The sequence below is a fragment of the Dendrobates tinctorius genome, unplaced genomic scaffold (genome assembly GCF_039654945.1).
Source record: "Dendrobates tinctorius isolate UK_male_01 unplaced genomic scaffold, ASM3965494v1 ptg000224l, whole genome shotgun sequence".
In the NCBI taxonomy this organism is placed as follows: Eukaryota; Metazoa; Chordata; class Amphibia; order Anura; family Dendrobatidae; genus Dendrobates; species Dendrobates tinctorius.
The window spans coordinates 4,662,437-4,678,969 of record NW_027361891.1 but is presented as its reverse complement, the minus strand read 5'-3'; the positions used below and the strand labels follow the sequence as shown (position 1 = coordinate 4,678,969).

General features: G+C 42.8%; 1 protein-coding gene across 16 annotated transcripts in view; it reads left to right on the top strand.

Moving 5' to 3' along the window:
* The window catches only part of GRIP1 (glutamate receptor interacting protein 1), a 919,857-nt gene that overhangs the window by 873,952 nt on the left and 29,372 nt on the right, over window positions 1-16,533 (top strand). For all 16 annotated transcript variants that reach the window (XM_073555470.1, XM_073555465.1, XM_073555472.1 and 13 more), the window contains 5 exons: window positions 60-205; window positions 1,322-1,466; window positions 2,051-2,190; window positions 5,262-5,447; window positions 16,080-16,236. In XM_073555470.1, coding sequence (XP_073411571.1) covers window positions 60-205; window positions 1,322-1,466; window positions 2,051-2,190; window positions 5,262-5,447; window positions 16,080-16,236 — 774 coding nt within the window. The remainder of the gene's footprint in view (window positions 1-59; window positions 206-1,321; window positions 1,467-2,050; window positions 2,191-5,261; window positions 5,448-16,079; window positions 16,237-16,533) is intronic.

The following is a 16,533-nucleotide window of genomic DNA, read 5'->3' as shown; positions in this document are numbered from 1 at the left end:
AAAATTAAAGAGAAATGCAAGTTAGGAGTACACTAATGGCTCTGACTTCTTAAAAACAGCACTGGTACCCTGGAATTGGGCGATAAACTTCTTGCCATAGACAACATCCGGCTAGACAATTGCTCAATGGAGGACGCAGTACAAATATTACAGCAATGTGAAGAGCTTGTTAAGCTGAAGATACGCAAAGATGAAGATAACTCCGGTGGGTGAGCAGATCAATGTCTCTTAATAACGTTTTTATTTTGCTAGTGTTTTCTTGCTGAAAATGAAAGAAGACAAGTTGTTTTTTTCCTCTATAATTACGGTGCAGAACAGACTGTTCTTTCCCAGATGTCACCCAAAAGGCATCAGTTACATATGTGCGAAGATTACTTAACATAACACATAAGCCTTGTATTTTCTTTTTTGGCAATAATGTCAGATTTTGCCACTATAAGGCTAGTTTCACACTAGCGCATTTTACAGGCAGCGCACGGTGCTGCTAAGCCCCGCCCCCTGGCCGCCCCGTCCGGTCATTTCATCCTACTATCGCACACGGCTGCATGCGATCTGTGCACCCTATCTTTAGCATAGGGTGCGCAGACCGTGCGCTGGCTATGCGCTAGTTGGATTTTTGCGTGCGCTGCGCACTTTTGAAGGCACGCCGAGCGCACCAAAATGCAACATGGTGCGTTCGGCACACATCGGCACACCTTCAAAAGTGCGCAGCGCACACAAAAATCCTACTAGCGCACGGTCTGCGCACCCTATGCTAAAGATAGGGTGCGAAGACTGCATGCAGCCGTGTGCGATAGTAGGAGGAAATGACCGGATGGGGCGGGCAGGGGGCATGGCTTAGCGGCGCCGTGCGCTGCCTGTAAAATATGCTAGTGTGAAACCAGCCTAAGACTATGCTCACATCTATGTCGGAGAATCCGCTCAGAAATTTGCGTAACGGATTCTGTTATATTTGATGGGAAAAGTAGTTCTGCATGCACTATACAAAACTAAACGATGAGTGACCTTGACTTATGGGTCATTGGGGATGTCTAGAGAGGCAAACATTTTTTTCCCCTAGACATTTTTTTCCCCTAGAAATACATTAAGGCAGTAAGCATGAAAATTCTGAGATTTAATGACCAGCAGGGTATGCAAGTGATTGCCAGATCCTCGAGTGGAGAAAATATGTATCGCCCCAGTAAACCTAGATATCTGGCCGCAGTGTACAAGGATGGCATATTGACTAATAAAGATGCAGTGCAGTTAATCTCCTAAGTGTCGGTAATTAATTACAAATTATCTCAGCAGTAAAACTGAGACACGATTTTCACACTTCTAGACGAACAGGAGAGCAGCGGAGCCATAATTTACACAGTAGAGCTGAAGAGGTACGGAGGGCCCCTTGGAATTACAATTTCAGGCACTGAAGAACCTTTTGATCCAATTATCATTTCAAGCCTTACCAAAGGTGGACTGGCGGAAAGGTAATATCTCTCTCTATCCGGTTGTCTGTCTGGACAGGATGCCATTTATTTTATTATATTTATGTGCCACTTTGGATAAATCTTTATTACCACTCTGTTATGATATTCTGCAGAGTTTGGTTTCAGAACAACATAAAACAATGTTTACTTTCCTGTTATTTATGGATCTCATATCCATTTGTGCAGGTCTTCTTGTTCTTTACATCGCCATGACCTGCGTCTTTTATCTATTGTTTCAATGGAGCTCTTTGTTGCAAGACTCGTAGAGAACAGACATTAAGAGCTTGTTATTTGCTCACCTGCTGCTAATAATTTTAGAGATCCACAATTATAATATTATAGGAAGCGAGTTAGCGTTGGACATAATAGAAAACACTTTGCATTTATACAATGGCTTATTTAAAGTGATGAATTGATGTGATGAGTCATTCTTCGCTCATTAACATGAAGATTTGACTTCAAGAACAAAAAGCCTGATTTAGAAATGCTCTTGCAAGTTATTTTTGTTCTATTTTAGATTAAAGTTACAAAAAAAAGGGCTTTTTTTAACATCACTAGTTAATTTTCTGTTTTACTTTTTATAGAACGGGTGCAATCCACATAGGGGATCGAATTCTAGCCATAAATTGTAACAGTCTGAAAGGAAAACCTTTGAGTGAAGCTATTCATTTACTGCAGATGGCAGGAGAAACAGTCACTTTAAAAATCAAGAAGCAAACAGATGGTAAGCCAGATCATTGGGGAATGCGTGCAACAGCCTAAATTGCATTGTGGATCAAAAATAGATATCCAACATGCAATTACATGAGTAAAACCATGGTCCTTTAGGGTATGCTCATATACAGTTTTTTTGCAGGAATTTTGGCATGCAATATGTACATTTTCCATGCCAAAATATGTGCAAAAAAACCCAAACAACTTACTAAACAAACCGATTTATACAACAGTGTCACTTATTGAAGTAGTTTGTGGGAGTATTTTGTACAAAAACAGTCTCCTGTAACCAGGGGCTGACTGGCAAACTTTAGCCTGGCCCACGAATTGAGGCAGCCTAGCTTTAGCTTGCTTGTCTCCGGCCGATGTAATAAAGCATCAGAGGTGCACACTTTAAAAATAATGCTGACTGGTACATAGATACGGAATTAGAACAGAGCTTACAACATGTATACAAGAACAGAACCAAGTTTATTACATAGATATGGGAACAAAACCGACCTTATAAGATATATAAGAAAATAGAACCAAGCTTACTACATAGATAAGAAAATAGAACTGAGCTTACTGCATAGATAGCCGAGCTTAGTAGATACAGGAACAGAGCTAAGCTTACTAAATAAATACAAGAGAAGAACCAAGCTTACTACATGTCACGCACACACTTTTCAGCATATGACGTGGAGTGCGCCTACACTGGTTATTTTATCTTCCCTTATTCAGTACTAGAAAGTGAGCATATTTCACTACCCAACACATTCAGCACACCCCGGTTTCTTAACTCGATGCCACCACTTATCAAACACACGGGGTGATGAGTCCCCAAAATATTTTACTGCCAGACAATCAAAACACACTCTCTGAAAGGCTATTAAATTCATTTAGATCATACAAGGTCAAACTTATTAAAGTTTTTAAGCTTTAATATAAAAATATACAGTGCTTACAATAAATATATAAGGCCTTCTTCACATGTCAATTTTGTATGTCCATATGCGATCCATTTTTTAAGGACCGCAAATGGGGAAATACACACGTCCATTGTATTCAATGGTGGTGCGTACACGTCAGGTGTGAAAAACCGCAGACGTCAATTTTTTTGGCGCTGAATGGACAGAATGCATGCTGCACCCTTGCACACTAATGACACATGGATGACATCCGTGTGAATAGTAACGGTGCTTTGGAACAAGCAGTACAGTTCAAGTTGTTCCCTGTCGTATTCCGGCTGATGAAGGCAGCTCTCATCATTTTCTTTTGCTCGCGCTGATCTCAGTACGACCAGGAGACAATGATGGGAGTTGTATTCAGCAGCAGCTGTGTACCTCCTGTGTAAAATAAATCATTTTTTTAAAAAATGGGCTCCCCGTATTTTTCATAACCAGAAGAGGGAAAGCCCACGGCTAGGGGCTGATGTTAATAACCTGGGACAAGGGACAATACCCCATAAGGCTCCCAGGCTATTAATAACAGCTCACAGCTGTTTGCTTAGCCTTCTCTGTTGACTTTATGGGGACCCCAGAAAAAAAAAATATGTAGGGTCCCCCTATAAACTCAAACCAGCAAAAACTAAACAGACAACTGTAGGTTTAGATTAATAGCCTGGGAAGGGGTCAGTGAAATTGCCCCCCCCACAGGTTAGCAGCATCACCTCTTGGTTCCCCCAGAAATGGCCCATCCATAAGATGCTCAAATCTGGCGCTTAACATCGCTCATCCCACTTGCCCTGTGGTGGTGTTTAGCTGGCTTGATATTTGTGGGATTTATGTCACCTCTGTATTGTCGGGCGACATTAAGCCACAGGTTAGTAATGGACAGGCGTCTTATAGACGCCTGTCCATTACTAACCCCATAGTTATATTTCAAATAAACACACAGCAAGAATAAAGTCCCTTATTTGAAATAATACAAAACACCCTGTTTAACACATTTATTTAAAAATAAAAAACTCAGCTCACCTTACTCCCATTCAATTGAAGCCCTCATCCACTGTAGAAAACTGGAAAAAAACAACAACCATATACTCGCCTTGCACCCATTCCACTGAAGCCTTTGTCTCTTTAAAAAAAAAATTAAAAATCATAAACCACCATATCACTCACCTGTCTGACATACTTTCCTTCGCCGTAATCAATCTTAGCAATAACTGCTTTACAACCTGGACAGTGCTAAGATGTGACAGTCCAGGTTGAAAAGCGGGATACAATAAGGTGCTGCGAGCACAGCTACAGTCACGAGCGGTGACGTCATAGAGTTCACCGCTGGCCATTGTAGCTGATTTCCCACGCTTCACTGTGAGCAGCACGATGAACTGCAGTGACCTCAATGAGATCACTGCGAGCTCCGTGAGAAAACTATGTTGGGCTCACACTGTATATAGGAGGATATGTGTCACTTCATACTGTATATAGGGGTATGTGAAGGCTCATATTGTGTATAGAGAGGCTATGTGGGGGCTTATATTGTATACAGGGGATTACGTGTGGGCTCATACTGTATAGAGAGGGACTAAGTGGGGACTCATAATGTATATACAAGTGTTATGTGGGACTCCTACTGTGTGTAAGGGGACAGTGTGTGGGATCTTACGGTATATAGGGGAATGTCAGCATACTTAATTCTGCTCAATATTAAGTGATACAGATAATATTAATATTAAATCATTTTAATTAATATAATATTAATATTGAGCAGAATTAATTTTAGCCTATGGTTTGGCCCTCCACAACAGTAACTGTCTCTCATGTGGCCCTCTCGGGAAAATTAATTGCCTACAGTCATATTTGTAGACCGCGTTCCCATGAGAAGGTGAGAATTGCCGCTGACCTGGAGTTGACGACCACTTGCCAGGTCTCATGCGTGTGTCCTAATCTAATTAATAGGACAGATGAACAATACCTGGCAAGCAGCTGTCACTACCATATCAGAGGCGCAGGGCAGGATCACCACTTAAACCTATTTCTGTTTTTTTATTATTACCATCTACCTGCTTGCCACAGCCAAACAGTACTTTCATAATTAGTGCTCCTATGCCTTAAGTTTATACAAAAAACAAGGAAACACTTTTTCTATTATTTTCAGATACTAGTCCGAAGGCATTTACATCATCTGGAAGAATCAGTGAGCTTTGTGATGCTGAAGATGACACTCCAGTTACACAGAAGTCCAGCAACCTTTCAGATATTTATTCCACCACTGTGCCAAGTGTTGACAGCGCAGTTGAGTCCTGGGATGGCTCTGCTGTGGACACTGCTTACGGAAGTCAAGGTAATTAATCTGTGTTATTTGGGTAAGCTACAAATGTGGTGGAATATTCTTGTGGCTCCACCCTAACCTGATATTTGTCATTGTTACAAGACTCTCTAGTTTGGTTGTCAGTAACGGTATGTTCACAAGTGGCATATTTGCAGAATTTGGAAGCCTTTTTGACCATACAAATGTATAAACCAATGTAACGCCTTAGCGAGTAGCTAGAATAGACAATCTTCTACTGACTTATATATTTCTTATAAAAAGTAAATTAATGTAATTTGAGTTGTGTGGTTTTTATATACTTTTATATATCTTGTATGATCTTTACAGTTTGCAGGGAATAAGTACATACAGCACTGTGAAAAAGTTTTAGGCATGTGTGAAAAGTAAGAATGCTTTCAAGAATAGAAGTGTTAATCGTTTATTTTTATAAAGTAAAGGGAATCTGTCAGCAGTTTTTTGCTATGTAATCTGAGGACAGCATGAGGTAGGGGTTAAAACACCGAATTCAGCAATGTGTTTATTATCAAGCTGTGTTCTGTTGTTTACTTACAATGAAGGTTTTCTCGCCAGGGAATTATCATTGCTATGAGTAGCTGGCTCACAAGCACTTGTCCAACTCCAACCACTCCAGTGATAAGTATCTCGCTATCAATAGGTAATGTGGGCAGGGTGCGTTTTCTCGCCTCCGCTGCATTCTACATCTAAAAACTGATTGTCTCAGAACTTCTGCACCCAGTAAACTAAGGCCGGCTTCACATTTGCATTCGGCAGAGCTGCGGAGTTCCTCCGTGAAGCTCCGCCCACTGCCGCACCTCTTCCAGTAAGTTCTGCCTATATCTGCATGCGGCCTGCGTTCCTATTTTTAACATTGGGTACGCAGGCTGTGCGGATGCGTCCGCATGCGTCGCTTTGACGATGAGGCGACGCGCGTAGAATGCAATGTGTTGCAATTTTTTGCGGCCGCAGCATCGTCAAAACGACGCATGCAGACGCATCCGCATACATCCACATGGCCTGGGTACCCAATGTTAAAGATAGGTACGCATGCTAAAAGCAGATGTAGGCAGAGCTGACCGGAGGAGGTGCGGCAGTGGGCAGAGCTTCACGGAGGAAATACACAGTCCTCCGCAGCTCTGCCGAACGCTAGTGTGAAACTAGCCTATGTGATACATGATTGGATGCAGGGTCTCTTTTCCTACATCATGCTGCTCTCAGATGAGGTAGAAAAAATCTGCTGACATTCCCTTTAACTAAATGCAAAGTAAATGAAAAAAAGCCTGAGGAGAAATATGAGTCAAATCAATATTTGGTGTGTCAACCCTTTGCATTCAAGACATCATCAAAAGCAACAGTTCTTCCAAGGTACACTTGTACACAAATTTTGAATGAACTTGGCAGGAAGGTTGTTCAAACATCTTGGAGAACTGACAACAGATGTTCTGTGGATGTAGTCGCAAATCCTCTTGTCTCTTCATCTAATACCAGGCAAACTTGATGATGTTGAGATGAGGGCTGTGTGGGGATCATATCACTTCCAGTTCTCCTTGATCTTCTTTACACTGAAGATAATTCTTAATGATATTTGCTGTATGTTTGGGGTCCTTATCCTACTGCAGAATAAATTTGGAGTCAATCGGATGCCTCCTTGATTCTGTTGGAAGATGTATTAGTATCTGTCTGTATTTCTCAGCATTGAAGACACCCAAGATTGGAGCAATGTTGTGGACTGTAGATGCAGTGGCTGGCCAAACAATATTAGTGCAGCAGATGAAGTACACATCATGTTTACGTCCGTTCAAAATCAGAACATGTTCAGCAGTTACATCAGCTCAGAACTAGCAGCAACTAATGGGATCTAGCTACACTCTTCATTCAGAGAGATCATGCCAGAAGGGGTCTTCAAGGAAGAATTATGGGCAAAACCCATACCTTTTACATGGAAATAAGGCCAAGTGACTCAACTATGTATGTAAATATTTGAACTGGAATTCAAATAAAAGGCAGCAAATGCTGTAGACTAAAATGTGAAAAATTTGAAATTTTTGGCTGTAACAAAAGGCAGTTTGTTTGCTGGGGGGGATGGAGAGAGGTACAATGATAAGTGACTACAGACAACAGTGAAGCATGGAGGAGGTTCCTTGCAAGTTTGGGGCTGCATTTCAAAATCTAGGAACTAGCGAATTTAGTCAAGATGACTGTTGTCTTCAATGCTGAGAAATACAGGCTGATTCTTAGCCATCATGAAATAGCATCAGGGAGGCATCTGATTGGCTTCAAATTTATTTTGCAGCAGGATAACGACCCCAAATATACAGCCAATGTCATTAAGATTTAGGTTCACTGAATACACACAAAAAAAAAAAAAAAAAATTAAACTTGTGCTTTAAAATGCCAACAGTCATATATAATATACACACTATTGCTAACGTGCCTGCTTGGCGAGGCAAAACTCCAGGAGTGGACCCACTGGGCCGTGGCAGCAAGGGGTCCCCGGGTGAGCAGCCGGGTGAGACTGACCCCTATACAGGGACCATTAGGAGCAGGCCCAGGGGTTCGGGTGCCACAGCAGCCGGTACCAAGAGGGGCGGCTCGGAGAGACTGGAGTAGGACAGGTACGAGACTAAGAGCACAAGACAGAGTAAGGCACAGGACTGGAGTAGGATGACTGGAAACCGGTACGGACAGCAGGACGGAGCAAGGACACAGGACCGGAGTAGGACAACTGGAAGCAGGTACGGACAGCAGGATGGAGCAAGGACCGGAGTAGGACAACTGGAAACAGGTACGGACAGCAGGACAGAACAAGGACACAGGACCGGAGTAGGACAACTGGAAGCAGGTATGGACATCAGGACAACTGGAAGCAGGTATGGACAGCAGGACAGAGGAAGGACACAGGACCGGAGTAGGACAACTGGAAGCAGGTATGGACAGCAGGACAACTGGAAGCAGGTACGGACAGCAGGACGGAGCAGTGCTGCAGAGAGAGGGCAACAGGATAAGGCAGGTGACGGGAGCGGACTGACAGGGAGCCTATCGTGCAGGGATTAACACGACAGTAAGGCGCCTCCATTATGGGAGGGCGGCCTGAAATACCCAAGGACCGGCCCCCATTGGTCCGGCGGTGCTACCGGGTCAGGGCACCGCCGGAGCATAAGAAGAGACAGGGAGAGCCGGCCGCGGCCTATGGCGCATGCGCAAGGTCTGTAGTGACGTCACAGGCCGCGGGCCGGTCAGAGGAGGACGCCGACGGAGGGAGGAGAGAGGCTGCGGCACTGGAGCGGGTCGGTGAGTGTGAGGGGGCGCGACGGGGGCCGTGACAACTACCGTATTCATTTGTAACTAATGTGTAGACAGGGCTTATATTTAACTGCTGACACATTGAAGCATCATAGTTTGTTTTTGTATGCAGTGAGCTTTAACTACAGTATGACCGATTTTTTTCCACTACTTATTTATTATCATTATTGGATATAGTGGGTCTGGATTTACATGTATTGTTCGGAGGGTTATGGTTTATTCCATCGACTGGAGGTCTATTTTGAATACAGTTTGTGCAGGACCCTTGTCTAAACTTCTGCAACCATTTTATGTGTTTTTAATACCTATCATTAATGGAACGGCATCAGGGGTGATTATAGGTGTGAATCAGTTGTCCAAGTAGTGGACAACCCTTTACACCTATACTCATCCCCAGTTCCGGCACCATTCCAGCCTTGTGGGCATTCGGCTCCCTTGAGGTTGTTACATTGTGCACCCTGCTCCCAATATGTGCCAGCGTCACTGTCCCCGCCTTTGGACATATTGAACATCAACAGGGGGTCAAGGCTGCGGCTGCTCTCTGACTTCCAATTGATGTTCGAATATGTCCTAAGGTGGTGACACTGATGTTGGCTCAGATTTGCAGGGGTCACGTTATGGAGGAGGTGAGGATAGGTGTTTTTATTTTAATAGGGCCAAACATGAGGAATGAGAAGAGGTTGTTGAAGTAGTGGATAACCCCTTTAAGAAATATCTTTAGCGTAAAAAAAAAGTACTGAATTGCTGAAATCGCCCTGAGCTCAATATATTTGAGTTTATGTGGGATCACATAAAGAGTTAAAAGGATTTAATGTAATGTGATATTGTGCAGCCTGGGTGCAAAGAAGTCTTTAAGCCTCATTCAGACATCGAGTGTTTCATGTATGCAAAAAAAAAATGGTGGGGGGGCTTGGCGATGTAGTGAGCCAGGAGGACGAGCTGAGACGGAGCTCCTCGCATCCTGCTATTCATCCTGCCATTCCAGCAATCTCACTGGCGTTTACCTGCACGCATCTTATTCTCCTGGACCCCAGGAATCATCCGGTGCCTGGGGAGACAAGCTCTGGGGAACACCGGCGAGGACGCGGGACCAGAGGAGGATGGCGGCCATCTTAGCTGTGCGCTCCGACAGGAAGGAGGCACAGATTTACAGATTCTAGCCCCGGGGAGCCGCTTCTCAGGAGGTACAGGAAGGGGAGGCGCCGTGAGATCTCTGAAAAATGAGCCCCGTGCTCCCTCACTGACATTTTAGCTACCCCCTGGTGTTTGTGCTCCCGCCATTTTAGGGATCTGCGATCCCCTGCCGCTGCCCCCATACAGGCACTGTGACACGGCAGCTCATTCTGACTCACAGGAACTGTGAAATAATCTGCTGCAGCAATCAACATTTTCCCTAATTACACTTCCTGTAGCCTTTTGTACTCCCTCATACTACGTAGTCAAACGAGCACATATATATATCCTCCCTAGTAACATTGCTTCTGCTCCTGGAAGAGGTGACTTTTTCATTATATAGTCATTAAACTTGCCATACTTCATCAATGTTAATTATGAATTGCTTAAAGGGGTCGGGAATGGCACACAAACTAAAATAATTTGCAAGGACTGATCCATCTGATAATGCACGCTCTCTTAGGAACAACTCTAAGGCTTCAGATCAGCGTAAAAACTGTGCCTCTGATAGTGAGGAGAGTGGCGACACTGAGGATCTAACTCTAAGGCAGGCATCCAAGTAGTTAATGCAGGCCATTTCCCTGACTAGAACATCTCTGACCGGGAAAATAGAAGACGTGCACTCTGAGGTGGGGCGTCTCCGGCAGGACATGCAGGCCATGAGGGGGCGCATTACAGAGGTGGAGTCCAGGGTGTCTCACCTGGAGGACAATCTTCCACCTATGGAGGCCAAACTAACAAAAGTGTATGGCTCTATAAATGCCTGGAGACAGAAGGCGGATGATTTAGAAAATAGACTGCGCCGCAATAACATTCGAATCATTGTGTTGCCGGAGCACTCTGAAGGCCAGCAGCCTGAGCAATTCCTTGAAAGTTGGCTTAAGGACACTCTAGGAGATGAATTCTACATTTTCTGTGGAGAGGGCTCACAGGGTCGCTACAAAACCACTTCCTCCAGGAGGTGCACCTAGACCCTTTCTAGCGAGGCTTCTTAATTGCAAGGACAGAGATGCTATATTGCGTATGGTGCGGCAAAGAAGGCCCATCAAATTTAACAACGCCACAATTTCAATATTCCCTGACTTTTCTATGGAACTCCAGAAGCAGAGGACAAAATTCTCGGAGATCAAGAAGCAGCTTAGAGAAAAGAATGTTCTTTACTCGATGATTTATCCGGCTCAACTCCGAATTGTCCATGAAGGTTCTTCCATATTTTTTACAGATACGGCAGAGGCATCTGAATGGCTACGGTCCCATATGGGATCTCATGAAAATAAGTCATTATATGTGTGCGTTCATTTGGAATTCTCCTACCGGTAACAAGATTAGAGCTCTTTCCACCAGCGTCCGAATCGACAACAATACGATGTCATCCCCTGAGGAAGAAGTGGTATACACTTCGAAACGCGTTGGGAAATAAACAGTTAATCTTTCTCATAACCTGGATTCGTGAATTTGTCAAGCAGCGCACTGAAGTCCATGAATTTATTCCATAAAAATCTGAAGTTTTAGCGGTCACAGAGCTGACCTTTGGACGTGCAGCAAGCTGACTACGGATCTTATATGCCTGAACCTCTCCTGAAAAGGGTGAATGAATTCTAATTTATTCTTTTAACAATAACCCGGATAAGACCCTATTGCGCTTTTTGTTCCTCTAGTTTATCAACACAACACTTCTAACACTATAGTCAAAATTCGGAAACCAGATAATTTAATTGCAACCTCAACTGAGGATATACTACATTGCTTTTTGGACTACTATAACACATTATATACAGTACTTCTAGGAGTGGTTTTGATGTCCCAGAATGTCTGGACTATCTGTCAGACATAAAATTCCCCTTGTTGGACTCTACTCAGCGAGCCCTTCTGGACGCTGATTTTACTATAGAAGAAATAGAAGGTGCTATGATGGATGTGGCCTCTGGGAGGGCTCCTGAACCGTATGGGTTCCCAATTGAACTATATAAAAAGTATAAAGATGTATTGGAGCTACTTCTCTTAGAGGTGTTTCAAGGGATCTGGTGGTGGGGGTGCATGACGGGCTGTTTCTATGAAGCAAATATTATTGTACTTAAAAAAGAAGGGAAGGACCCCCTTGACTGTGGGTCATACAGCCCCATATCACTGGTAAATGTAGATTATAAAATTTTCACTAAGGTTCTGGCCACTAGATTGAACTCTGTTATATTAGACCTCATACACCCTGACCAAAGTGGTTTCATGTCTGGCAAAAGCACCTTCATTAATATTAGGCGGGTCCAGTCGGTGGTTCAGTATAGTTCTTTGGCGTCGGACAATTCTTGGGCTTTGGCATCGTTAGACGCTGCTAAGGCCTTTGACTCCCTTGAATGGCCTTTCCTATTTGCGTGTTTACAGAAATAAGAAATATGGTTTCGGAGATAGATTTCAAAAATGGATTGGCGCAATTTACTCAAAACCTAAGGCCCGTATAATTATAAACAACTCCATATTGGAACCATTTTCCCTGTTTTGAGGGACGCGGCAGGGGTGCCCCCTCTCCCCGGCCCTCTTTGCCCTTGCAATCGAGCCGTTGGCAATACGCGTAAGGTCCTCTCCAAATGTTAAGGGCATAAATATAGCAGATCATTTGGATACTATTGGCCTCTATGCCGATGACATGGTGATATTCATGGATAGCGTAGAGGGGACTCTGCCATATGTGATCGATACCATATTCCTTAGGTCTATACATTAACTGGGAGAAGTCTGCCTTGTTGCCCCTTTCTCATAACCCAGGAGCCCATCTTGATACTTTATCTTTATTGCCTATAGTGTCACATTTTAAATATCTAGGAATTAGTATTCCAAAAAATAGTGAACTTGACCTACAACTTAATGTCCTTCCACTATTGGATCTAGTAAAGATTAAATTTGCATCCTGGAGTAAACTCCCGCTATCTGTCGCTGGTCGTATAAACCTCATTAAGATGATCTTGCTCCCTAAGCTTAGCTATTCCCTCCAACATAGTGCAGTGCTGAGCCCTAAGTCCTTTTTGGTAAATTTAAATTCTTTAACTGCATCTTTTATATGGGGGAAACCAGACCCAAGCCTAAATTGTCTACCTTACAGAGACCCAAACAGATGGGCGGGGCGGCTCTGCCGGATTTCTATTTATATTATCTTGCTGGGCAGGTTAAGGTTTTGAGTAAATGGATGCCTGATAGCCTACTGCCTAATTCTGAAAGTCACCTGGCATCCCTCGATTATTACCTTTACTCCGATTGGCGAGGTCAGTTTGGAGACAGATTAAAAAGGAGGTCCACTTTGGGGATATTGTAATCGAAATGCCATTATGGAATAATGCTTATTTCCCAGTGTTCCTGAACCACCCATCCACTGACATTTGGATTGCGCACGGTGTTTCCTCAGTCAGAGTTTTATATGTAAATGGTGTCCTAATGTCCTTCGAACAAATTAAATCTAAAAACAATATCCCGAGGTCCCAATTTTTTTCGCTACCTTCAGCTTAGATCAGCTTTTCAGTGACGTTTGCGCTCTGTGGATGGGATCCAAGCTATCTCATCTTTTCCTTTAATAGGAATCCTTAAGTCGCAGAGGCCCTGGGGTCTCATTTCCGCTGTATACACTTATATGCTGTCTGTATGAACCGGCTCTGCCTTGATAGCGGTCAGGGGGAGGTGGGGGGGGTCTTATTCCTGATGCTCAGGACGAGGATTGGGAGGAGGTTCTTGAGTCTTCGATTGGGGTGTCTCCATCGATCAAATATAGAATGATTCAATTATATACGATACACCAGTCATATTTAACCCCATCACGACTCTTCAAAATGGGTCGACTCCATTCTTCGGAATGTTTGATTCCACTCAGCAGAGGCAGATTTTACTCATATAGTGTGGAGTTGCCCTATTATTCTCTCCTACTGGAGTGAGGTGACATCATTACTGAGTTCACTAGTACAAATCCCGGTTCCCCTTAACCCATTGGTCTGTTTATTTGGCGTGCTGGACGGGGAGATATGGGGACACTGTGTTAGAATCCTCTTGCGGGAGACACTCTTTCTGGCGCTACGGTGGATGGGTGGTGTGCGTCCTTCTCTCAGAGCATGGATTGAATTGGTAAATTCAGTTATACCGTTTGAATGAACATTATATCAGAACCGGGGCTGTCCAGTGAAATTTGATAAAATTTGGGATAGGTGGAACTCCTCTCATCTCACCATTCTAGTGCATAATGGTTCAGTGCCACCGTAAATACTATGATTAAAATATTTCAGGTTACCCTATGGCATCGAATGGCTATTAATACTGCATAAATATGCTTGGCAGTGTGTTAGTAGTAGTTGCAGGTTAATTAGATATGTAGTGTCATTTTGAGATATATATCGCCAAATCGATATGAAAACAAAATATTCTGCTCACTTGTTGATTTGGTTTATTATCCTTACAGCAATACATGGACTTGTGAGTTCAATAGATGTATTAAGGATCTAACATGTAAGGTTGCTGTTCCTTTAGGCTGTGTGCACACGCTGCGGATTCTTCTGCGGAATTTTCAGCGCGGATTTGATGAAAACCGCAGGTCAAAAGACCTGCGGTTTATCTGCAGTTTTTCTGCGGTTTAGCCTGCGGTTTTCCCCTGCGGTTTGACACCTGCCATGGAGCAGGTGCTAAACCGCAGCGGAATCCACACAAAGAATTGACATGCTGCGGATTTGAAACCGCAGAAAATTCCGCAGTGTCTGCACTGCGGTTTTCATTTTACTTAGGTTATAATGGTACTGTACAACGCAGCAGAAACTACTGCTGATCCGCAGGACCAAAACCGCTGCGGATCCGCAGCAGAATCCGCAGCGTGTGCCCACACCCTTATAGTTGTTTGGACAAATGCATGTGTATCTCTTTGGCTGTGTTCTCGTGTATACGTAGCTTCACGGTTAATAAACGAATTAAAAAAAAATGGTACGGCTGACCTCAGTGTTTAATCAGTGTCACCAGTGTTTCTCAGGTATGAGTAAATTGATAAGTAAATGAGAAAGTCTCCTATCCTTTACAATATTAACCTCTTCACAACCTTAGGATTTTCTGTTTTTATGTTTTAATTTTTCTCTTCTCAAAGCCATAACTTTTTTATTTTTCAGTCAATATGACCATTTTGGTGTAGATACAATATTTTGATCACATGTCATTGCAATTTATTGCAATGTTTTGATTTTTTTTCTCGTTATACCATTTACTGATGGGATTAATTTTTCTTATATTTTAATAGATCTGGCGTTTCTGAACGCAGCGATGTCAAGCATGTATTTTTTATATCTTTATTTTGAATTGGGTAAAAGTGTGGTGATTTTAATTTTTATGTTTTTAAAATTTTTAAAACTTTTTTTTACACTTTTCACTGGCTTCAATAGTTTCCTTAGGAGACTTGATCTCTTGTGCTACACATAGCAGGGCTTCAGACGTGTACTGGAAAGCGGGGAAAAAAATTCCAAGTGTAGTGAAATTGCAAAAATACTGCAATTTCACAATTGTTTCTTGAATTATTTTTTTTACCATGGTCACTGCATGCTAAAACTGACCTGCCATTATGATTCTCCAGGCCATTACGAGTTCATAGCTTCCAAACATGCAGGTGCTGAGTGACAGTTTTGGTGTAATATTAGTCAAACTATAAAGCTCAGCACAAGTTCTGCTGTGTCAGTGTTTTTTTTTTTCTGGAGTTCACACTGTTATCACTGTATTTAAGCATAGAGATACCAAGGCATTTGAATAAGGACACAGCTCTGGGGCAACAGAGCTGTGATTAGCAGACTTTGCAAGATTTATAGCAGCATCTCTTCTGAAGATGAGAGGGAGGTGAAGGGATGTGAGCAGCTAATTGCTGTATAGAAATCACTGGGCTGGAGAGTGCTGACTGGGATGTTAGGAGTTAACTTCTCTCCTGGTATCTAACTACTGTGCACTTTCTGACAGGGTCTGGAGGACAGGAAATGGAAACTAGCTGTGCACTGTAAAAGATAAAAGTTGGTATTGCAGGAGAATGATAACAGATACAAAAAGCAAGTCTATTGCCAACTTGCTTATTTTAATGCAGTGCAACCAAACTTTAGAATACCCCTTTAATGTGTCTTGAAAATGACAGATTTTAATTGCTAGTTGTCAGTTTTCATATTCCTCTGATTTTTTCAGGACCTAATTTTCAAGCCTCTGGATTCAGTTTCAATGCATTTGAATGGAGAAACCCAAAGCAGAAGGGCAGTCTGTCTCCATTGAATAGGCCAATTAATAATCACTTTCAGGATACAGGACTTAGTGATGATGAATGGGAAAGGCCAGCAACCAGTGGGTAAGTTCTGCTCTTTTCTTGATGATTGCGGATTACGTGAGCAATGTACAGAACAAGTCCATCCATTGCCAGAGGTGTGAAGACATCTCCTAGTGCCATCATATTTTATACTCATACCGTCTCCTTTTAATTACTGCGGACATTTAGAGCACTCTTAGGTTTTCCTTTTTTAATTTAATGCTCTGACAGTTCATTTGAGATCAAGTGAAAAATGCTAGAAAGGGAGATTAAAATGCTCTGTTTGATGGATTTGGCAGAAATTAACTTCATTCCTATGGAGAAGCTTTCAAGTTGAGT